Source organism: Cylas formicarius, unplaced genomic scaffold (genome assembly GCF_029955315.1).
Source record: "Cylas formicarius isolate icCylForm1 unplaced genomic scaffold, icCylForm1.1 PGA_scaffold_9__14_contigs__length_23061073, whole genome shotgun sequence".
In the NCBI taxonomy this organism is placed as follows: domain Eukaryota; kingdom Metazoa; phylum Arthropoda; class Insecta; order Coleoptera; family Brentidae; genus Cylas; species Cylas formicarius.
The window spans coordinates 9,382,089-9,406,616 of record NW_026844365.1 but is presented as its reverse complement, the minus strand read 5'-3'; the positions used below and the strand labels follow the sequence as shown (position 1 = coordinate 9,406,616).

At 39.1% G+C, this 24,528-nt stretch overlaps 2 protein-coding genes across 2 annotated transcripts; both read left to right on the top strand.

The window, feature by feature from the left end:
- The first annotated feature begins 4,171 nt into the window (after positions 1 to 4,171).
- Positions 4,172 to 16,222, top strand: LOC132706926 (uncharacterized). The gene is made up of 7 exons (XM_060678523.1): positions 4,172 to 4,362; positions 4,506 to 4,762; positions 4,819 to 5,012; positions 5,493 to 5,565; positions 6,409 to 6,564; positions 12,711 to 12,818; positions 16,044 to 16,222. Exons 1-7 carry the CDS (start codon positions 4,172 to 4,174, stop codon positions 16,220 to 16,222), a joined length of 1,158 nt encoding a protein of 385 aa, XP_060534506.1.
- LOC132706990 (zinc finger protein SNAI3-like) lies at positions 16,063 to 22,696 on the top strand. The gene is made up of 5 exons (XM_060678592.1): positions 16,063 to 16,465; positions 19,881 to 20,125; positions 20,184 to 20,311; positions 20,374 to 20,807; positions 21,523 to 22,696. Exons 1-5 carry the CDS (start codon positions 16,402 to 16,404, stop codon positions 21,822 to 21,824), a joined length of 1,173 nt encoding a protein of 390 aa, XP_060534575.1. The 5' UTR covers positions 16,063 to 16,401; the 3' UTR covers positions 21,825 to 22,696.
- Positions 22,697 to 24,528: the final 1,832 nt, after the last annotated feature.

The window sequence follows — 24,528 nt, the reverse complement described above, 5'->3', positions numbered from 1 at the left end:
TTGCTTGGAACAGAGTTACTTCCCCGATATATGGAAAATATTTTTGGCAGTGGTTTTCCTGTCGATATTTTCCTATAATCCTAACCATCTCAATGATCAATGAATAATCAGCATTCTACCAGCAATTTCAAAGATATTTGAGAACGTTTTGTATGCTTAAATTAACAATTATTTTATAAACAACAATATCATTCTGACTGTGCAGTGCCGCTTCAAGGAACATTTTGGTATTTCGGTTGCATTGACTAATGTTTTTAGTACTTTTAAATTTTTCAAAGGCATTTAACACCAATAATCACAGTCTGCTTATAAGTAAGTTAAAGTTTTATAGTTTCTCATCAGCATCGTGTAGTTTAATTAGATCATATCTATCAAACAGGTTTCAAAGAATATTCTCTAATAATACAGATTCAGATCAGGTTGCTTTCTGGAGTCCCACAAGGCTCCATTTTAGGACCATTGCTCTTTTTAGTTTATACTGTTCATATTTTGAACTCCGTTCTGTACAGGATAGGGAACAGGCATTTGCAGCTCTACTTTTGTTTTGATGCCGACGATTCTACGTATTATGAGTGACCTTTCTAGTGGCCACAACTTCAAATTAAACCCTACGAAATCGTGCGCCATGATTTTCGGAAATAAAAACAAAACTATGCCTTCAGTCGGTGGACTTAACATTAAAGTTAATGACACTAAATTAAAATTTGTAGCCACTGCAAAGAATGTGGGGGTTGCATTGGATCCTCAACTTCGGTTTAAGGAACATATTTTCAAAACAATCACTAAAGTTGCTTTATAACAACAGGCATACGCTACGCAAAAGTATGAAAAGAAACTTGTCACTTGTCTTATCTAACTTTAATTATTGTGATTTTGTCTACGGTTTTCTTGGATCATGAGAGTCGAACTGGAATACAAAGAGTTCAAAACTCATGTCTCCGTTTTGTCTATGGGATCCGAAACTTTGATCATACTTCTCATCTTTAGTTAGTTTTTTAATGAAAATTATTGACGGACCCCTTGACCACCATGTTTCGTCGTTATTTTCCGTATGAAGCAGTGTTTAAACTTTCATATAAAAAATTATGTTAAATTCGGTTTGTTTTTGGTTTTTAGAGGATTTTTTTTATATAGGTAATGACCCTAAAAGGCTAAAATTTGTATTGTTATGAATTGCTCGAACGCGTAATGTCTAAACTTAAATGTCTTGGTTTAACATGTCAACGTCCAGTTCAGTGAAGTAGTTTTAAGCTATACTGCACCCGATCAATTTGTTGTAATATACGCTCGTTGATAGTACATTATACAATAAGAGGCTTTTATTATTATATGGTTGTCTTAAAGTATTTCTACAGGGTGTCGCGCTACGTTGCGTACGTTCGCGATCGTTTACGTCCGAAAATAGAAACGCGAGGGTTGCGACGACTCGCAACGTTATTTTAGTCCTGGTTTTGCACGTGTCGATTCCCGAGACACCGGGCACGTGCCGGCTCGACAGCGACCGCAAAATTGCACCCGCTCTTTGTACCGGGTCCGATCTAATTGCTATTGACAATTTTACATATCGATGAGCCTCTGGCGGAAAAAAATGTGAATTTACTTCGGAAGTAATTTTTGGAACGGTTTATGTTGATATTGAGAATCATTCGAATCTTCAAAGGAAAAGCTTTCGGGTTCGAAATCGAAGTGCGACACAAATTTCTCTATTGAAGAATGTCACTCGAGAAACATGAAATAATAATAGCTTTTGACTTTTTAAACCCATCTAGCACATTGCAGGAAAATTGCAGCAGAAGTTGCAGCTTGCAACTACACGGCAAACCAACTTTACAACTGAAAGCAAACATAGGTTTCAAAATTTTTGCATCATCGGAGGATAAATACGATAATTTTAAAACCACTATCCATTTAATGTTCCATGAGAGATAACAGCACACGTATACATCTCCTAACTAGCTACGCAATACAAGGGAGCAGCCAGTTATGACTAATTCAACAAAATTCAATTAAATGAGCCCCAGGAAACTGTCAATAAATCCTGTAGTTTTTCGAGAACACAGTGGCTCTTTTTAGAGGATGGAGTAAAGACGGAAGGTCCAAATGCAGACAGAATACAATAATGTTTTACGAACAAAGAGTAAAAAATTTCAAAGTAAGACCACAGAATATAAGAGAGACCTGGACTACAGAACATGGAAAACTAAGGGGGGTGGGGGGAATGCAGGGTAATTATTGTCGCACAGTATGAAGTAATTGCAGAGCAATTGCAACAAATAACACTCCTCCCACTCCGTGGGCAAAATTGCAAATCTGACAGGTTAGTCGCAATTCTGTGATTAATGGTTTGTCGCAGTAATTCTTAATTTACTGGTGAGACTATTGCTTTTGTGAATCAAACGTGAAGTACATATTGACTTGACTTATACTGATTTTTATCTATAAAAACATATTTTCAAAAATAATAAAAGGATAAAAGGTGTGTTTAAGTTTTATCAAAAAGTATTTCTTTATTTATCAAAATTAATGTCGTCCCCTTCAAAGCAATCCTCCCCCCCCCCAAGCAACGATGCCCAAAATAGGTCTTGGTCTTGTTCTTGCATTTTTGCATGACCAAGACCAAGACCGCCTAATTTTGGCAAGACCAATACCAAGACTGACTATGCAAGACTTGAGCAAGAACAAGACTCAGACTGCCAGACTCTTGCGTCTTGCAGTTAGGTCTCAGTGTCATTCCAGGCAGTGGATACAAGGCAAAAAATAAATACAAGCGGTCCTCATACTTACGGCATGTTAGGTTCTCAAAATACGCGACGTAAATCGAAACTTTTTTTTTACATGTAAAACTCAAGGGTTAGGATCCACAACAACTCGAAATTTAAAAAAAAATGCATTTACAACAAAAGATATACATACTTTATTATCAAAAGTAAGTTGTTAAAATAATTATATATGCACTTATGAAATTGCTAGTTACTTTTAATAATAATTATAAAATTTTAATACGTAATCAATATAGTGAGAAATATTAAAGTAAACTTTTGGCTTAAAGAAACTGTCAATTCGAGATTGCTTCGTTTCGTTCTTTTTGCGATCATATAGATCTCGGTCACACTGATAGACTGCACAATCTTCAAAATTTGGTACAAAGCGAAGGGATTATAAAAAATAGTGTCTATTTTAAATCATTATAATTCCAGCATTCATCTCCAATCCAGACGGGAGTGTAATACCCAAACCAAGACCAAGTGTATTGGTGCAAGACAAAGACGAAGGCTGGCTAAGTCTTGCCTTGGTCTTACATTTGGGCAACGCTAATCGTCATGCAAAATCCATGAATTGTTTTCCCACAATTCCGGACGTTTTCTTCGTATTGCTTCTCGGAAGCCGCACATAACTTCTTTATTGAACGTACTACCTTGTAGTAAGAACTCTTCACGTTCAATCGACGTTGAAGGGCTTTTTTCGATGTTGGCGATTCTCGGTTCTGTCATTGGGACGATTAGGCTTCGGTTTCGACGTCATAACCATATATCCATGACCCGTCACGAGTTATGACCTTTTTGAGCATATCAGAATCATCTTCGACGTCATTTAACAGCTCTTGAGCGATGCTCCTTCGATAGTCCTATTGTTCAAAATTAAGCAGTTTCAGAACAAATTTGGCTGCTACACGTTTCATACCCAAAATTTCGAAAAAAACTGCATAGCACGCCGACGTCTCAGTAATAGTGATTCGACAATTTTTTAACACCATTTGTTCCACTTAAATGGGGCCGTTGAAGCAAATCTGAAACCAACTCCTAAAAGAAATAGGAGAGAGTGGATGACAGGGGAAATCTTAAATCTGATGGACTCACGGAGGGAATGTAAAGCCGCTAATGACATAAATAAGTACAGACATCTTAACAGAATAATCCGCACCAAAATAAAAAGTGTCAAGGAACATTGGATAGAAGACAGATGCTCGGAAATAGAGGAATTGCAAGGACGCCATGACAACCTACATAAGAAAGTGTAAGATTTTACAGCGACGAACAGAAAAACTGCAGTCCACAACATATTAAGCTCGGATGGAAAATTATTAGACTCCACAGAGGGAAAACTACAAGAATGGGAAAAATACATCAAGAATCTGTTCGAAGGCGCCAGAGCAGAGCCCTACCAGACGGACATGAACGCGGAAGAACCAAGTCTTCTGAAAACCGAAGTAGAGTACGCGATAAAACAACTCAAGGCAAACAAGAGCCCAGGGCCAGACGAAATATTACCCGAAATCTTAAAGCTAATAAGCGAAGAAAACATCGACCTGCTTGTCGCTCTCTATAACCGCATTTATGAAACTGGCAAAATACTTCAAGAATGGTTAATCAATTTTCGTACCATTGCCAAAGAAAACAAACCCCAAAGACTGCGGAGACTTTCGCCAAATTAGTTTAATGAGTCATGCGTTAAAAGTCCTACTGAAAATAATTCATAACTCATAAATTCATAATTCATAACCGCAGGAGCGGAATGGGCACGAGAGAGGCTTTGTTTAGCCTACTGGTGCTAGCGCAAAAATGCTATGATCAACAACGAGACATCTTCATCTGCCTCATAGACTTCGAAAAAGCATTCGATCGAGTGAGACACGATCTGCTCATAGAGTCGCTTCGTGGCGTGGGCCTGGATGAAAAGGACAATGCTCTAATACAGAACCTATATTGTAACCAGAGCGCTAGAATCAGAATAGAGGGATCCAAGTCCTACCAACTCGGGATTGGCAGGGGAGTTAGACAGGCTGCGTCTTGTCCCCTTTGCTGTTTAACCTTTATTCAGAATTTACATTTGACAGAGCCCTGGCAGACATCTCAGAGGGAGTCAAAGTTAATGGCGTGAACATAAACAGCATTAGATACGCTGACGATACTATTCTAATCGCCGACTCGGATGTGGGTTTGCAGCGACTCCTCGACCGCGTTAGCAATACCTGCGAAGAGTTCGATATGAAAATAAACGTTAAGAAAACTAAGGTAATGGTAATTAAAAAATTAAAGAATGTCCCATAACCAATACAAATAAATGGAAAGATACTAGAAGAAGTGGGCAGGTTTCAATACTTGGGATGCTGGATAGATAACAAATATAAGAACACAGAAATAAGATCGAGAATAGAACAATCCAGAAACTCTTTTGTACGACTCAGAAAGCTCCTATGCGACTTACGAATCAACCTCGAGCTGCGTTTAAGACTCTCAAAATGTTATGTGTGGTCTACTCTCTTGTACGGAGTCGAAACATGGACACTAAAAATACAAACCATTAATAAACTAGAAGCTTTCGAGATGTGGACATATCGCAGAATACTTAAAATACCATGGACATCGCATAACACGGACGAAGAAGTTTTGCGCAGGCTGGGAACTGAACGAGAACTATTCAAGCTTGTGAAAGTCCGTAAGACTGCATACCTGGGTCACATCGTGAGAAACGACAAATACCGATACGCACAGCTCATCGTCAAGGGAAAGATCGAAGGCAAGCGGGGGCTGGGTCGGAAGAAACTGTCACGGCTGAGGAATATACGTCAGTGGACTGGCATGGACTTCGAAGAGCTTATAAGATCTGCTGAAGTCAGAGAGATATTTGCCAATGTGATATCCAACCTCCACTGATGGAGATGGCACGTCAAGAAGAAGATTAGTTCCAACTCTTGAACGTTTTCGGCGTCTCTGCTCAAAGTAGATTCACCATATGCCGTTGTCAACATTTCAGGTGTTTTGCGGCACTGTATTCAATTTTTTACACAAAATTTTATGTAAATTCTTTGTTATATTTTTTTTTTGATAGCAGAATATCACCGAGCACACAAAACGCGTCTCACAAAAAAAAGTAAATGTACAAACTGGGTGAAACTGCGAACATATGTTAGGGACATGTGTACCAACATAAAAAAAAATCGAATGTACATTGCCCGCCCCATTACAAAAGTCACCTGACTTTAAGAACACACTCGTATACATGATATACATATCTCTTAACAAACAAATAACAAAGAATGGAAATCTAGAAATGGATTTGCTTGGGTTTGAAAGGGCGGTAGAGCAGTTAATAAAATGGACAGTGTACCAATAGATACATAGAAATTTACTGAAATAATAAGACGAACTTAAGAAAACAAATATAACAAGTCGAAAGCCCCAAGATGTTAGGATCTTGATGAGGTCAGAAAACGCCTCAGGAAAGACTAAAGGTAAATAGTGAAAAGACTATTAGAAAGAAGAGACCTAGATGTACAACGCCTGTTGAGCAAATAAATATATAACCCAGCATCGTCCCAGGTGGAGTATTGATCGAGTTAAACTAAAAATAGAAAATTTATGTTTTTGAATCCAGGTTCTCGTGGGTGCAGACATTTCCCTTTTCGAGTCGTGTGCGATAATTACAAATTGCGGCCCAGCGGGCTCGAGAGTGTCGCAGACGTCGTTTATCCGGGGGGGCAGGCCGATTCGAGGGAGCGGAAAAACGAGATGAAACGCGCGTGGCACCTGGGTTTTCGCGGCCGCACACTCCGCGCGGAGAAACGTATTTTTAATTTTAAGTGCCCATTAAAGATCGTTTTACGTGTGTGCTGCCCCCGCGTATGGCCGCTCTTATATAAAATTACGAGGCTCGGGCTCGATAGGTGGTTCGCCGTCTAAAGAGAGCTTACAGAGTCGCTTATTTCGTGCTTTTCATATACAAACTTTGTATTTTTTAAAATCGCATAATGAAGAAATTAAGTAATATGCAAACGAAAAAAAAAGGAAAATTTATTTTTAAAACCATGTGCATTCTGAATTTCTCTTACATTTGAATTTTGAAAAAAATACTACAAGAAACTTTAATATTGAGTAGTGTCTGCCCACACATTTTTTTCTTATCATTTCTGGACATCCTGTATAAAGAAAGTAAAACATTTTTGGAAATTTGAAACAAGACTGAGATATTATTAAGAAAATCATCTGGAAACTAGTCAACAAAAAGTTATTAATTTAATTTTTAGTTCAAACTTTTAAAGGACCTTAACAACTTGTTTGGAAAGCCTGGAAATGCCAACCTACATACACTACTATCAGCTAAACCTTTATGAGCAAAGCGTTGTACGAAAAAATATTAGAAGAGTATTAAAAGAAGTTCACAAAACAACCAAGTTAACGCAAGAACGCAGGAGACAGAGACAGTCAGTAAAAATGGTCGAGATGAGCCAAAAAAAAACTACTTTAAATTGATCATGAAAAGTGTCATTTTATTGCTAACACAACGTATTGTGTTTTATATTTTCAAAATATATAGAAACTGCCCATTTATTTAGAATCTAGAACCTACATAATGATAATAATATCAAGCAGAATAATAATAAAAAAAAATAATAACAATATTAATAATAGAGTTTAAATATTTATTGCTTGTTCACGCCTAAGATAGCGATAGGAGGCCATTTTTACTACCTAGAATACAGCCAGAGTTGACTTTATATGAGTCACAATTGAGATAAAGTCACAATGGGGGTTTTTTAGACTAAAACGATTTTTCAAAAAACGCTATGAGTTTCTAATGTGTCTGTAATTATCAAAAATTTCTTTAGCTTTGAAATATTTATCATATACAGTGTCTTTAAGTTCTTTGGGTACGTAGTTGAAGAACTTTTGGGCCAGAAACATAAATGAGCTTTGATTGACGGTTTTTTTGCTCACTGGGACAACTGCACAATCATTTTTATGTCGGGTATTCTGTTTATATGTGATATTTTCAAGTTAAATTTTTTTTCTGTTAATGAACACTACTGAAGTAAAGTTGACGGGTGTCTACTATTTTGATTTCATTATATAAAATGTAAGTAGGGTAGAACTGATTTTTATTAAATATTAACTTTAGCGCCCACTTTTGCAAAACGTTTACTTCTTCCAAATAATATTTTGTTACCCAAAATTACAGTACCGTAATTTATTTGCGATTTAAAGGGGGAGTAGTAAACTTTTTTACGATAATGAATATTTAAGTAATCTTTGAGATGAGAAAATCTATCAATAATTACGTCCAAAAATTTATTATTTTGTACCAGTTTGATGGTTTCAAAATGCGGTAGAGTTTTAGAGTAAGATGCAAAAGGAAGAAATTGTCTTAGTGTTGTTTAAAGTCAGTTTATTACACTTAAACCATTTGTCAACATTGCCATATTTTTCGAGTTTTTTTTATTAGTTTGGCATGACATACTGTGTATCGAAGGATTTCTTTCGTAAAATCAACAAAAACGCACACGGAAGCTTTCTTGTTATCTATTGCATCATAAATGTGCAAAGTCAGATTATGGATTAGTGTTTCTGGAAACCGAACTGTCTTTTAGAAATAATTTTATGCTTATCTAGAAATGCCACCACTCAATCTTTGATCGCTTTTTCAAAAATTTTCCCAACATTCGAAATAAATTAAATTAGTCTACAGTTGCCTATTTTTTTTTGACCTGATTTCAAGTGACGACCTAATCTCACTTAACTTTATTTCATCGGGAAAACAATGAACTACAAAACTAAAATGTAGCAAATAAGTCAAGATTGGTGTGATCTCTGTAGCAATTTCTTTGATTGTTTCAGCCCTTACTTCGTCATATCCAGGCGATTTTTTAGTTTTAAGAATTTTAATAATTTTGTGTATTTCTCTGAAAGTTACTTCTCTGAAGTTTAGCCCCACTAATATATTCATTGTATGAGACATTTTTTATGTAGTTGGCCAATCTCTCCAACTTCTATATCTCATGTTTTTCTTCTATTATCTGTGAGGAATTTTGGAGTTCAATTTTTTCTATAAATGTTTTGGCTTTACGATTTTTACAGATATTATTCACACAGTTCCATACATCACCTCTTCTCTTTTTGTTGCTCATTAAAAGTGTTTCGGCGTATTGCTTTTTACATCTTTTAATATCCTTTGCCAGTTCGCTCTTAGTTTTGAAATATATCTCTTTTAAATCATTGCTTTGAGTAGAATTTTGTCAAGTGCCTTCTTATTAATAACATAACCTACTGTTTTATATAGTCAAAGTTTGGCGGGCCCATAAAATGAATATTCACCATTGCACTTTCCCCAAGGAATCTAGTCAATGTCCAGGGACTAAAATGATAGATTAAAAGTGCTTTTTTTACCAAGACGACCCCTGTGCTTTACATTCTCAAAGTATTTAATCCCAAAATGAGGCATCAAAATTGCAATTTTACCCTGGAATATGTGCTTCTTTTTGCGTGCTTTATATCTTCAAAAAAGAGTAATTAAAAATGCCCTTTTACCCTGGAATCTAGTCGATCTCCGGGGATTAAAACTGTCATTTTAGGAACCCCATGGAGACTTGTTCCGTCGCTGGAGGAAAGCAAAAACGGGATCGCGAAGGCGGTTAATTTCCACGCGATCCGACCGGCTGTTTCGCGTCATACGTACGTCGTAAAATCGCGCGCGATGTTTTTCTTTTTTTTCTTCTCTCTCTCCGTATCCACGTTCCACGATTTCGAAACGTATCCGGCGAAACGAGAGGAAGCCGATGCCGCGGAGCTTCGTGGCGCAATCCCGTCGACGGACATGTGGCCCCGTGCTTTCCTCGACGATGTTTCAACTCTTCTCTTTTTTTTGTTGTTGTCGCTCCCGGTTACGCTTCGAACGCCGGAAATCGTCACTACAGGTTACCGGCTTTGTTGATAAACTATCTCTTAATATGGGGCACAGGTTCGGCATCCGGCTTCCGTCGTTTCCACGTTTCTTTATTCGCCGCGCCTAATATCTTAATCGAGTAATCCAAAAGTCACTAAATCCGGTTCGAAGGACCAGATTGTATTCCACAAGCTAAATCGGCGGCACATTCATTTTGTTATTGAACTGTGTCTTCGCTTCACGTAGACCACATAATCTAACTACAAACTTCCCGTACCTTATCATATTTGTTGAAATGAAGTTGTCTATCTCGATGTTTTTTGTTCACAACAAGCGCTTGATATCTTAATCGAGAACTCAAAACGCACTGCATCCGGCTCGATACTCAACTAGGTATATTTTGTTGTTGAAGTCGACTGTCGGTCCTTATGATATTATTAAGTAATATGGACGTCATTTTAGTCAACTATATGGCGACACCTGTCTACCTTGATGATGGCATTAGATTATATTGATTGTAGTTTTTAATCCATTCTGAGCGCAGAAGTTTCTTACTCTTTTTTCAATATCTACAAAATAATCCAAAACAAACATCTAAACACATCTAAAGTGTCTCATTATACGTAATCCACCAAGCCAATTCACTATAATATATATAAAAGATCTTTCCATGCGATACTTGTCTATCTCGATGACGACATCAAACACTAATTTTCACGCGAATATCAACGTACAGGCCCTTACTGTCGTTAAATATAACAACTTTAATATATCAAACTTGACAACTCTTCTTCGAAATCCGGCTCGAACGACCAAACTGAACCGCTGAACTCGGACGCAGCTTCATATTGCCATCTATCTTAATCGTTTAAATCTAAACAAGTAACCCAAAACACTCTCTCTGGCTCGAACGTCAAAGCTGACTTGTCGAACGTCGTTGATGCTATAATTCTATGGTAACGTCAGTAAACAAATTTTAGTAATTTTTTATAGGGAATAATCTTCTTTTTCTGAGACGTATCGTCGTAGAACACCCTGTACACTGGCATCAATCGCCCGCAAACGTTACCTATCTTCCGGAAACGAGATGTAAATAGCAGACACCGCGCAAGAAGCCGCTTTTTTTAGACCGCGTTTATTTTCACGTATAACGCTACGCTGCCGTATCAACAGATGTTTCCCTTTAAGAATTAATGCAGGCGCGACCGACCAAAGCGATAACAATGGCGAGAAACTAGCCGGGTTTTAAGGTTATGTCGACGACAGGACGGTGAACGTTTGAAACGGCGTCTCACCCAAAACGTCCTATTAATATCGCGACAACTGTTAATGCGGGTATGTCAAAAGGGCGCAGCCACGCAAGTTGTTAGGTTAAGGGTGCCTCGACCCCGCACGCGTCAACTTCCGGAGTCCCATTCGTAAACAAACGATTTTAGACGCTGACGGAGACAGACCTAAACGACTTCCATGAAAAAGATTTGTTACACAGGGTGTTTCCTAAAGGGGTGCCCAATTTGATAGTCCCAAGGCACGTTATAATAATAAAAAGTTTTAGCCTGTCCGTCAATGCCATCCAAATGATCTATTGTGACCACCATCATAGTTATATAGCTTCATCTACCTCTTGCCTCTGATTTGGTTAAGTCCAGCAGATGAAAACTTACTCAGTGTTTTCTTCCAGTCCCAGGTGCCTCTTAAGCCAACAGTAAATTCCACGAGCTGACGTGTCTCTATAGCTGCCCTATAGCCTTCCTGCCTGATATCCATGACAAAACTAACTTGGATATTATTTTGCTGCGCTGTATTTTATTTATTGTCGCTTGGCTGCCGGTGTAGATCGCAAGGAAGACCGACGAAGCATCTTATTTTCCAACCGTTTTTTTTTATATAGGCGAAAAAGCTGATTCAGACCTTCTAACTTTCTAATTTACGATTGGTCTTGATCCTTGAATCGTTTCTCTGACGCGGTTTCAAATTACCAAGCTAATTCCCCAACCATCCCCTCCCCCGAGCCCGTCCATTATTTTTAAGAGCGAACGAGGGAGAGAGAGAGAGAAAACCCCTCTGTGCCAGAACGCCGCACGCACACGGTGTGTTTACGAAAAAAGAAACCAAACAAATCGGTTATATTTCTATTTTCAGTTTCCCACCACCTCCGACATCCGCTTTCGCGGCGCGAACCAAATCCGTTACCGGTTTATTTCTGGACCGCCGCAATCCTAACATTGAACATGAATTTCCTCGATATATACTCCAATCTCTGCGCCCCTCCTATCCACCGGTCTTTGTTCAAGACGTCGTCTTTCTCGGTAATCGTTCAAACGCGCTAATGCGTTCTTGGAAACCATACAAACAAAATCTGGCCACGAATGGTTCCGACCGTGAAATTGAGGTTACCCTTCCTGGTTGACTATTTGGTCAACAATGAGCATTAGTAAACGTAGTTTTAACGTCTTCAAAACGAGGGTAGCAGCATCACGAGGAAGGCAAGTTTAATCAAATATCAGCACTGTTCAATGCCTACCATAAATCTTTCGAGACGGTAATGACAAAAATTCTCCAATTAGATGTCAGCACTGCCTCAATCAATAGAAATTGCGATATTTCTCTCATTGTTATTCGCTCAACATTTAGTGAATATTTCATTACTTAAAAGCCCTCATATCAACCAAGTGGTTAATTTGTGGTGGTTTTTTTATGAAAAAATTTCTACAAATTCTTGCATACCACTGCTGTAGATTTAAGAATATGATGATTAAAAGGCTTATGTCGGTTTAGCTTCCGAAAAGATACCGACCCTAATTATTTATTCTATTGGTTCGGTAACGCAATTCTTTGGAACTAACGAAAATCAGGGAACCAAACTGCACTGCACTGCCAGTACTGCCTAATGCCATATTTCCAACAAATCGAGATTGCTATATATATGTTGACTTTAAAAACCATTAAACTAAGCAAACGGTTAATTTCACATCCCTTGGTAACATGCGAAGAGGTTTTCATAAAAACTTTTCTAAACACTCTTGCGTATAACTCGATTTCACAATATTCAGCTTTCGACACGATACCGAACAAAATTATTCTGTTGCTCCAGCCTGGCTATCCGTTCGGATTAACCAAAACACTACGGTTGATCCAACTTTACAGAACCTTGTCGAAGAGTAAATAAAAATTCGCCAATTCGCAATTTCAGAGGGGCTTGGAGAGTTGTTTTATACGACCGACGTTATTTTCATCCCAACCGATTTGTTAACTTTCATAACTCATTCGAAACGGATTCCCTTAATTAATTAAGTATTTTCGGTATGTATCGGTAAGTAGTAAGTCAGTAACAGTTACTCAGTTCGAGCCACAATAAACAATCAGTGAAATAAGAAGGAGCTGACGTTTCATTAGAGATAGGCCTGAGAATCAACACTCCACATCAGTGTTCTTAAACTTTGACTTTCACGGAACTTTACGTAGAAATTGCATGTATACCAAAAATGTTCCTTCGCGTACCCTTCTCGCATCCAGGTGGAAAGCGTCTGGTAAACTAGAGACAAATAGTCGATCCATTATTGAAGGGGACCGTCCCCGAAGCTATCCCAACTATTCGGCAATTAATCAATGGGGGTGAGGGTTAAAGTGCGGGGCTTGTCGCACCTTTTAAACATTCGGGGTCGTTAAGGCTAGACAGATCGCCAGACGCTCGGTTCCGGATATCCTTGTATATACACGGGTGTAGTTGGGTATATACTCTTTTCGACACCCCGTAGGAGCGAGTCGCCCGCGAGACACGTCACTGAACCGAGATGCCGGCGTCGTTACTAAGTCGTCTAAATCGGACCGTGGAATGCGCGTCGCGACGCCATGGACGTCTGGAACGTTTTGGCCGGCTTCCATAAACCACTTTTCCACGTTTTTTACGTGTTTCGGCCACTGACTCAGTCGCGGGGATTCTTCTCGCTCTTCGACTTGGCAACCGGAGGTCGGCGGAGGCCTTGAAAGTTTTTTTTTTTCAAACCTGGCTCCGGTGGCCGTTTTTCAAAAGACCCTATCTAAAATTAAGTTTACCCCAGAGGTGAACAAGATTGGTGGAATAATGTGTTTTGTTTAAAAAATCATAGTTGCTGTTGCTATATCGTGATCGATAATTCTCATTCATTGGATAACATTTTGAAAAATAACAAGCATTTAATTACCAAAACTTTAAACATGGGCACAAATTAACATGGGGTCAGGTAACTTTTCAATCAGACCCCGTATATTTAGTGTGCGGCACTGTACTATACGCAAAAAAAAATACATAGGGAACACTTATTTATTAGCTTATCGGTAGGTCAGCAAATAGAAAGCATGCAAGGGGTGAAACTTGTACGAAAAGTATCTCTCAAAAAAGGAAAAGGGCTAGAGATTGGACCAACTTCCGTTTTACAAAAAAATGCTATGTACGAATTCCTCTAAAAAAAATTGCTCGGTCCATATAGGGCAAAAGGTACTAGAAAGAGCATGTTCAAAAAGATTTTATTAGGGACTTGTTAAAACTAGTCAACAAAGTCAATTTAATGTGGCACATACAGGGCCTTCGGAAACTTGGAGGTACGGTTCAACGTGGTAAAATAATCGTAGTCCGTCACGTAGCAAAAATTCTAAATCGTAATGTGCACTACATGTGCAACAAGTCAACGCAATAACATGTTTAATTTGAGTTAACATTTTCGAATATAAAAAATTATTCACCGTTCATTTTTTAAACAATTTCTTATAAATTTTAAAAAATGCTGTCGAATACGAAAAAATACACCACATATTTCTAACAATTTCGCAAGCGTTTATTATTTTTTACAGTAGATCATTGATATCTGTTATAGGTGTTTTAGTGCCCCCAAAAAAAGAAGTCCATCGGATTAAAGTCTGATGGGCGAGGCGGCCACGCTAGAGGTCCGCCCCGACCTGTCCATAAATGTTCAAATGCCTGATTTAAATACCTTCGTACATCCAATGTAAAGTATGGTGGAGCGCCATCTTGCATTAACCACACGTTTCGTCTCCAGTGCAAGGGTACCACTTCGAATAAAGGTGGTCGTTGCTATTGGAGAAATTGCAAATACATCTTCCCAATTTATGCACGAGGGTTTTCAATGTTCCACGGATGCATATTTCGAAAATTTAAAACGGCAATACGACTGAATGCAGCCTCGTCAGTCAACAAAATGACATTTAAGAATTGTGGGCAATTTTGAATTTTTCCTAAAATTTGATTGCATAAAATTACTCTCAACTGCTCATCACTCTCGTACAATGCTTGAACTATTGGAACATGAAAGGGCCGAAGATCATTTTCATTCAAAACTTTCCAAACTGTAGAGCAAGAAATTCTTTCCCGAGCAGCAAGTTAGTTGATGAACGGCTTAGCAGATGGAACGTGTCTACTGAGATAAGCCTCGATACAAAGGCGACGTATTTGATCTGCATTTCCATTTGCCCTTCCGTAGCAAAAATTCATACAGCGATATTCAGTATTTGAATATTCCTGATCGGCCATCACAGTGGCAGTTGGATAATAAGCTCTTTTAATAGAACCTAATTTTTAACGGATTGCGACAATGACTTTCAAATTTTATTAAATCCTGTTACTGGTAAAATTCGAGCCGAGGATAAAAAATCGATTTGCGGCTAAACGATAACACTTATCGACTTAAAACAAGAGTAACAATTGTTGAGAATTTGGGATTCTGCTGCTATCTGTTCTATTTTGCAGTGTCAGTCTAAATAAATAAAATACAAGGAAAATTAAAAAAAAAAATTCTAATTAAAGTGCCCCCTATTGATATATTTCTCAAACACTTTTATTTTGTAACGATGACTTTTACTCAATAGTAGACTGCAATGAGATCATACAGCTTTTCTCATTAAATTGTAGACCTGCCATGCTTGGTGGCAGAGACATTTGCGTTGTAGACCTATGTAGGCCAAGTTATACGTCAAATTCGACTTTACTTCATTGTTGCAAATATTATAATAGTCTAGTTAGTCGGTACCTAGAACTAGATAGAATTTTGTTTCATTGTCTTTGTTCTGGATGTTGATGTAAGTTGAAGTGTACTCTTCGCGATATTATATTGATTGAATAGATTATGCTCCCTAATAATATTCTATAATGAATATAGTGTTAGGTAGTATGCGAAAGTGGGATTGAATGATTATAATTCAATTATTCCTTTCAGCAGTCAATAATTCAATGACAATAATTATGAACGCGAACGTGATAGCCAACAATCGACAACTGTCATGGCACTGCGAAAAAAAAGAGAGAAGAATGTAGCTAAAATTATAGAACCGGTCAAAATCTATGGTAACTTCTCGCCCACCGGGTAAGAAAAAACACCGGCGGGTTCATTAAGCGCAACAGGCGCGAGCGCCGTCGGCGTGGGGCCCAAATGGAAGACGCCGACGACCCTCGGGCGGTTTCAGGAGAAAGAGGCAGAGCGAGCGCGCGCGCGCTCCTCCGTTTCAGCATCCCTCCCACCTGAAATTTCAGTTGGCACGCGTCCACGTGTGTAAATATAGCCGCGGCTACTGACTTAACGTCTCGCAGTCACACTTTAGCTCCTCTCGCGTGCGCGAACACACTTTCTCCATTTCAAATTAAAAAAAAAACAAAAAAAAAATATATGCGCACCACCGGTACCGCGGTGAGGTGGTTTTTGAATGCCAACTGACAGACGTGACTGACGCGTCTGTCCAACTGACTCGTAAAAGATGCCCAGAGCTTTCCTCATGACGCACAAACGGTACCATCCAGAGGGATCCGACGGCAGGAAGGGTAAGCGGTAGTTCCTAAGACTCCGGGCGCCATATCTGAGCGGTGCGGTAGGATTCGTTGCCTTTTTATGCGTAAGCTGATCTCGAAGGTCGTTGCGGCATGTCAATTCGCAATTTCATACCATAAGTTCCGCGAATGCATGGAGCAAAATTATGTATCCAATCTTGGAGCAACTTGTAAATTTAGCAAGGAAACGACGTTTTTTTTAACTCGCATGCAACCTCATTTAACACTTCGGACGTTCAATTTCACTTTCATCTACTTCTTTGAAGTTATTCTCACAAACTAAATTCAGGATAAATAGCTAATGACTTTGTATTGAAATGCGATTGCATTTATTAATTTTTAATTTAACCCGTCTTAGGATCAAAGAGTAATAAAAAATAGCATCCTTCTTAACAATTTTGTGTTTCTTTTTTTACTAATTATAAATACAATATTAATTTTTTGTATGTTGAATGAAAAAATAGTAAATGGTTGCGCGTCCTCATTTATCTCATTCTGTGTTTGACGAGCATAAAGACTCTCTTCCATAACTTTTCAAAACAAATGACATGTTATGGAAATTTCATATGAGACTTTATAACCTTTTGTAACATTCCCCATGGAAAAGCTGCTTCGGCATGGTCATCCCGTATCCCCAAAGTCTAGAAAAATCTTTTTTGCTCTTGGTGAATTAACCAAAATCTACCTTGTGCACCCAAGTCTACAATAATTTCAGATAGATAGATAGATTTCTATTCTTAAGGTAATCTTAAACTTCTAACTTCTTTGTAACTCTTTTTCCATTTATCTCTCTTATCTGATCTACTTGTTACTGATCATCAGTCACTGTTTTTCCTCCCTAAATTGCTATGAACTTTCAGTAATATAATATAATATAAGAATATTCGCACGTTCACACTATTTCTACAACATTTAAGCGGCAATGGCCACAACAAAGCTATCTTAATGCATTATTTAGGCTTATTTGGCCTATACTGAACCTTCTAAACATCAAATCACTTTCACACTTTAAAAGTTTCACCATGAAAAGTATATATCAACGGGCGCGCGAAATTACCGCCCGAACATCAAGCTCGCGTTTGTTTATTGTTCCTTAAGGGGTCATAGTAAAATTTAAACAAACAAACGAGGGTTATAAAATTGAGAATGACGTAAACAAATTACGGCCGGGGGCCATTAAACAATACGATTTCCACTTTGTTGGTGAAAAAACAAATCGCGGACCCGCGCAAATTGTAAAATCTTTCGTCGGCGGCGTTAAAACTCAGTCCTACGCTGGCATAGCCTCAATGGCTCTCTAAAATTAGCGCGCACTAGAAAGACCATCCACCAAATCGTCAGCATCGGTCAGCAGATTATCTTCACGAAATCCTTTTAATTTTTTAAGTTATTTTATTAGTGCTCGTCAACAATCTCACTGACGTACAATCCTCCAAACGGGTCCACTTGTTCTATTAACACTGACATGGGCCGTTTACTAACCAAATTCATTTCTTTGTCCTGATCTTTGTGTGTGTACTAATTATGGCAACTATTGTCGCACGACCTTTTCGGCATTTTTGCGATCTCGTTCTATATTCAAGTCGGGTTTTGCGGATAATTTTTCCACCTGTTCTATTTCCATCGGAGAAAACCGAACGAGTTTGTCAATAAACGAAACCATTATCGCGTAAGGCGAATATCGGCAGCGAATTTATCGCTTGGCGCGTGTCCAAAACGCACACGCCTGGCCCTCCACCACCACCGATATTTGGCCTCGATTTTTTTTTATAAACTTAGTTTTCTATCGGACGCGCGTAGCCTCGTCCACCAAAATCGAACCTAGACAGCGGCGTATATTCCGCGTTTCGATGCCAAGATATCTACCCACTTCAAGTTCAACGGGTAGCACCTTTCCTGGATTAGAAATAGGAACCGGATTCGTCATAGTCATGCCGTATACCCAAAGTCTGGAAAAATCTTTCGTGCTTTTGGTAAACTAACCAAAACCTTCCTTGCACACCCTACCTTCAACAGAAAGAAATCTCTCTTACCCTCACTTGTTTGATTATTTTATTATTGAGAAGAGGTTTTATCTCTATAATCTCCTTCGAAACTCATCCAGGCTAATAACACCCCATTGATACGCATCTAATTACACCCAACTCCCCCTCTAGAACCGGAGAGGAACAAAATAAAGTACATTTTATCCTTTGCGAGCAGTTTCCTTGGCTGTTCGTTTATAGCAGATACGTGGGTATCTTAGGTAAAACAGATCGATCCAGCTGTCACACCTCCATCGATTAATGATTTGAACTAGCCAACCGGCGGGAAAGGTTTCTTTATGAATCTCTAACCAATTCATCGAGGCATCTATTAAGATTCAAACAAGGACCAGAGAAGATCAATTAAATTAACTTTTTGAGGAATATTACCCAAGAAATAGCAAGCACCTCCTGTATTGTAAGAAATATTTAAATACACTAACTCAAGCCCAATAATTCTTACAACGAACTCTACTCCAGAATCAGTAGAAACGAGAAGTAATTCTTCCATGTCACTTATATATTAACATTGTTCGCTTGGTGTAAATAGAACGAACCATACAGCAACCAGGCGTCAATCCTCTATCGCTTAATGATGTCAACTGACCAGGGCAAGTTTTTTGTTAAACTAACCAATTCATGATCGCGTCCATTAAGATCCTACAAGGCCCAGTATAATTCTCTCCTAGATTTAATAAAAACGAGAATAACAATTGGACTACCTTTTTGAAGTTAATTCTTTGAGGGATTAAGGGATACCATAAAAAATTAAAAAGTAGCATACCAACTATCTAAAATCAGTAGCAACAAGAATACTAAATAACCTTTTCCAGCTGTTTCCGTTTCGCATGTTCGCTGTTTATAGCAAACAATATAGTACCATGAACTAATCATTTGTCAATTGTCCATCGCTTAATGGTTGAAACTAACCAGGAGATGTTTTCTATGGACCTCTAACTAACCAATTCGCCTGGGTCTTATTGGGACTAATTCTTTGAATATTACGTGGCATTACAACATTGTAATTTGTTTTCTATTTATAAGAAATACCGATCTCCCCTACTAAACAAAGTAATTCCCAATCACATCAATTCAACGTCAATAGTCCATAGAAACCAGGAGACCATCTTAGATACCGCTGTATTGTTTTCCTTCAAACCATCCACCACTGGCGTCTGCTGTCAGACACCAAAGGATCGCGTGGCTCGCGATTTTTCTCGAACATAGGCGTCGCAAAATTGAACGTTTCGCCGAACCGTACAGGTAGACGCCTATAAATAAAACGAATTCGGGCTACTTGTTGGCATCTGGAAACCGCGACAACAATGAATCGCTTGCGTCACACGCCACGCCGTTCGCGAACCTTCCACTGATGCGGTTTTCAGACGCGAGTCCCGAACATTCGGTAAATGTGGCGGAAAACTCTTCCGACCTGCACGCGTCGTCATCGGAAAGCAGCTCCGATTACCCCGATGAGCTCTACAACTTGACCAAGCTCGCGGAGGTGGCGGTGGCCACCGGTCAAATCATGGAAAGAAGAGGCCACCGCGCAGACTCGCCGTGCTCCTACACGCATAAACTGTTCGACAAATCGTCGAGGGCAACTCGACACCACCACGGACCGCTAAAGGTGACGCAAACGTTGCGGACACCAAAGTGTGCATGAAGAGTATATTTTCGCGTTTCAGGACGAAGAAATGAACACAACCCTGTTCGATATGCCGGGGGGTCAGCAGGTCGCACCCACGCACACTCAGAAAAACGACGGCTCATCGTCCGATTCCAACGACCACGAATGTTCGGAGTGCGGCAAAAGGTAAAGGCGCGCCTCAAGGTGCGAATCTCGACCCGTTACCGACTGAGTATGTTTGCGCGCAGGTACAGCACGTCGAGTAACTTGGCGCGCCACCGGCAGACGCACAGGAGTCCGGCGGATAAAAAGGCGCGTCGCTGTCCGCACTGCGACAAGCTCTACGTCAGCATGCCGGCGTTCTCGATGCACGTGCGCACCCACAACCAGGGCTGCAAATGCCACTTCTGCGGCAAGTGTTTCTCACGACCGTGGTTGCTGCAGGGCCACATACGGACCCATACCGGCGAGAAACCCTTCCGGTGTACCATCTGTAGCAAGGCGTTCGCTGACAAGTCCAACTTGAGGGCGCACATCCAAACCCATTCCAATACCAAGCCGCACGTGTGCGGCCGGTGCGGCAAAGCCTTCGCCCTGAAGTCGTACCTGTACAAGCACGAGGAGTCTTCTTGCATGAGGATTAACGGAAGGCACTCGTCCAGAGAAGGCTCACCGGATAAAGGTAACCTTTACACACGAGTGTGAGATTTCCCATCGTTTAAACTAAATTAAAGCGGAGCTTCGTCCTCTAATAGCACACCCATTTTCCCAATCTAGGTTTGTACATTCCATGAGAGTTGTCAACGTTGGTTACGAGCAACGAGATCTTCCTATGACCTATGTAGTCTTTACGTAACCTCTACGACATGTGTGAAATTTCGGAACTTCTTCCATTAATAACATACCTAAGTTTCTTTAATCTTCTCCCACATCGTCGAATAATAGCAGTCTCGCCAATTTGCGATCTCAAAGTTATACATTTTGTAAGCCGCCGATGATTCTTCGATGAGAGTTGCCAAAATTGCTTACGAGCCGAGATATTCTTATGACCTACCAGCCAGTTCATCTTTATGTAGTCTTATATTATGTCTACATATACGGGTGAAATTTTCGATCCTTTGATTTCTCTAATTTACTTTTCTTTTCTTTCTATTCTTTATTCTTCAAAGAAACACAACATTTAACAGCATTTGCGATTAAGGAGATATCCCTGTGTCCTGCACTCCTTCCTTTTTAGTCCCATGTGCTGCCTCATGGGTTATATTACTAACCTAAAGCATTTGAAGACCACCAATAGATGTACACTTGGGTTGGAATCTTCATATAGCGACTTGGCTTTTTACCTTGTTTACTTAGGATTTGAACCTTAATATTAACTTATTGACGATTTCTTGCAGACAAAGCGATCGCATCGCCGACCCCAGTGATTGTATCGGCGGTGAGGCTCACAGACTCGGTCATCCGCAGTACGGAGAACGCGGTTAGGTCACCGATGCTCTACCGTTCGACAGTGATATCGCCGAATCCGGAGCGTCTACTCTACTCCACCATCAAGCACCCCTCTGTGATCCTCAACGCGGCCGCGTTCACCCAGATAATGCAACATCACCAAGAACAGCCGGTTGATTTCTCGACTAGGGATAAACCTAGTTGCGCACAGAAAAACCTTTACTCGTTGGGACTCGCCATAGCGGTTTGAATATTAGATTTTCGAGAGCAATTCCTTGTAAAGGGACCATTTTGAATGGGCTTAGGTTTAGAATAAATTAGAAACTGTGAATTCTATTTGTGCCACAAGTATTCGTTTTTAACGTTTTCCTATGTTTATGGTTAGTTCTAAAGCTGTTTTTGGTGCTTAGATCTTAGGTTCCCATTGAGCTCTTCACGGCAGCTGGTACTTAATTTGTTAGAACTGTAGATAGTAGAAATGGTTCTACTAGGCTAATTAAAGTTAGTAGTATTATTCTGTAGAGGAATACTTAATCGTATGGTACTTTTAATGGTTTGCTGATAGAACACGTAGAAATAGTTGGAGAAAACAGACTGGCTAAGGTATCAGCAATGTACCATTAGCCGATAACCGCAATTAGATATTAATTTTATTTATTTATTTATTTTTTCTCAACGACACTTGCCCAAAAGCGACCGAACTTTGCTATTGGCGCATTTCGTCCGAACGAAAATGGAGTGCTGCTAGTCTTCTGTCAGATTTCTTGACCGGCGCGACAATTCGCCCTGTCAAAAATCGATTTAATTTTACGTTTCTTTATTTCGTATGCTTTTTTTCTTTTTTAATTTTACTTTTGTGTCATTGTATCGGCTAATGATATCGAATCCTAGTCACTAGAGTAAGTTTTTTTTCTAGGTTAGGTAGCGTTGTACAAAACGATAATGTTTTGGCGGCCGACGGTGCAATATTAATTTATCCGTTAACGTGTATTTAATTATTTATAGTACTCATTCCTACTATTATTGTGTCGGTAGAAGTTTTCTTGTAAGTAGAGTCTCATTCCTGCTACGAAACGGTATTTATATGAATAATCTACGGTAGACTTTGTGTACTTTTATACGTCCAATAAATGTTTTGAATCAAACCGTCATTTTTTTTTTTACAAAATACGTTACGGTCGCGAGGGCGATTTTTACGTAACACCGGTCCGCAAAGTGTTGACCTTTCCGCCGATAACGTCGTAGTTAAGTGTTAATCGAAAATAATTCGCGATTTAGATTAATTAAAAATGTTTCGTCAAAGAGAAAAAGACCAAAAACGGCGACAAAAATTACACTCTAGATACCAGTCCTATTCCGAAAGTGATACGTACCACATCACGGTACTACACCGGAATTTGTTTTTATTCATCTGTCTTTTTTTCAGTTCGTTGAAATTGAGGGGTTTAGATCAGTTCCTTTTATTCCAACTTCTGGTGTGCCTCAATGTTCTAACCTTAGACCACTTCTGTTTAATATATTTATAGACGCTCTGTGCGGATGACCTAAAACTATATCACTGCATTAAAACCGGCAGGGACTGCATGACTCTCCAGGACAACATCAATATTGTCAGTCAGTGGTATAGTAAAAATAAATTGCACCTTATCATCAGCAAGTGTAATGTGGTTTCTTACCACAGCACAAAAACTCCTATAGTCTTCAATTACAATAAGGATGCTACTATCCTGACTAGACTTACCACTGTAACGGATCTGGGAACTCTATTTGACCAGACGTTCTCTTTTTTACCTCACATTACTAAAATGCTTTCCAGTGCAATGCAAATTTTAGGATTCGTTAAAATGCTATTTAAGTGTTAGACCCTTGACTATGGCCCGCTGGTATGGTCACCAATATAAAACTGCCACGCTCAGTCAATTGAGAGTGTGCAGAGAAGGTTACTGAAGCATCTAATGTTCAGGGACGGCGGTTCCTATCCTGCGAGGGGAGTTAATCATGATCTTCTGCTGGGAAGGTTCGCTGTACTGCCTCCGAGCTTGCGCAGAGACTTGCAATCTGTTTCATTTCTTCATTACTTTCTCAACGCAGTTATTCAGGTCCAAAATCCATTTTCAAAACCTTCGACAAACTATCATCGTACTGGGATTTATATTATGATAGTCCCCAGGCGATACTTCCGCAATCTCTTTTTTTTTTTAATTATAAGATTAGCAGATTTTAGATTAGTTTTTCCGTCCGCTGTATACATTGTACGATTTATATTTAATATTTCCTGTAATTCGGTTATGTTACGAGTGCTATTATTAAGATTCAATGATAAATTTTACAATTTTAAGTAGTAAAAGTATTCCTGGTTCAAAAAAGTTTCTAAGAGCGTAGGGGTAGGTAAAACAAATGCCTAAATTGCTATTTATCAATCAAGCGGCACTGATTCAACGCGATATTCACCTCGGCATTTAGAATGGGACACACAATGGAAGACACTATTCGGCGTATTCTAAGACATTAACTATTGTCTTGCGTTGTTCTAGTGGATGGCTTTCCCAAATTTTTAATAGTTTTAAGACTCTAGGTACACGTATAACAAACACAAATCACACTACCAGTTTATTATACTTCTATTCTCTCTATCTCTCCATATTTGGCTGCTTCCGGTTGACTCAACATGTTTAATAAACTTAGACTACATCGTGCTACATTTTATCTTAAAATAGTTAAGTCCAAATCGCCTGAGTATCTTTTCGATAAAATTACGTTTTGGTCGGAGGTACATGCATTAAACCTAAGTCAAAACTACAGATTCAGAGTGCCGCGACACCAAAAAGAAATCTTCAAAAGATTCTTTTAGTACGACATTGCGCATATGGCAAACTCAATAAGCTTCGTCAACACAACTTCAATAAAAACATTTAAGCAAATGTACAAAAGATATCTACTTAATAATCAGATGC

Bases quoted from the DNA above. Each gene is read 5' to 3' on its own strand.
- LOC132706990 (XM_060678592.1), top strand. From the start codon at position 16,402: ATGCCCAGAGCTTTCCTCATGACGCACAAACGGTACCATCCAGAGGGA. The intron at 16,466-19,880 runs GTAAGCGGTAGT...TGCGGTTTTCAG, and splicing joins GGGATCCGACGGCAGGAAGG to ACGCGAGTCCCGAACATTCG. The intron at 20,808-21,522 runs GTAACCTTTACA...GATTTCTTGCAG, and splicing joins AGAAGGCTCACCGGATAAAG to ACAAAGCGATCGCATCGCCG.
- LOC132706926 (XM_060678523.1), top strand. From the start codon at position 4,172: ATGAACGCGGAAGAACCAAGTCTTCTGAAAACCGAAGTAGAGTACGCG. The intron at 4,363-4,505 runs GTTAATCAATTT...TCATAACCGCAG, and splicing joins GGCAAAATACTTCAAGAATG to GAGCGGAATGGGCACGAGAG. The intron at 12,819-16,043 runs GTAAATAAAAAT...GGGTTCATTAAG, and splicing joins TTACAGAACCTTGTCGAAGA to CGCAACAGGCGCGAGCGCCG.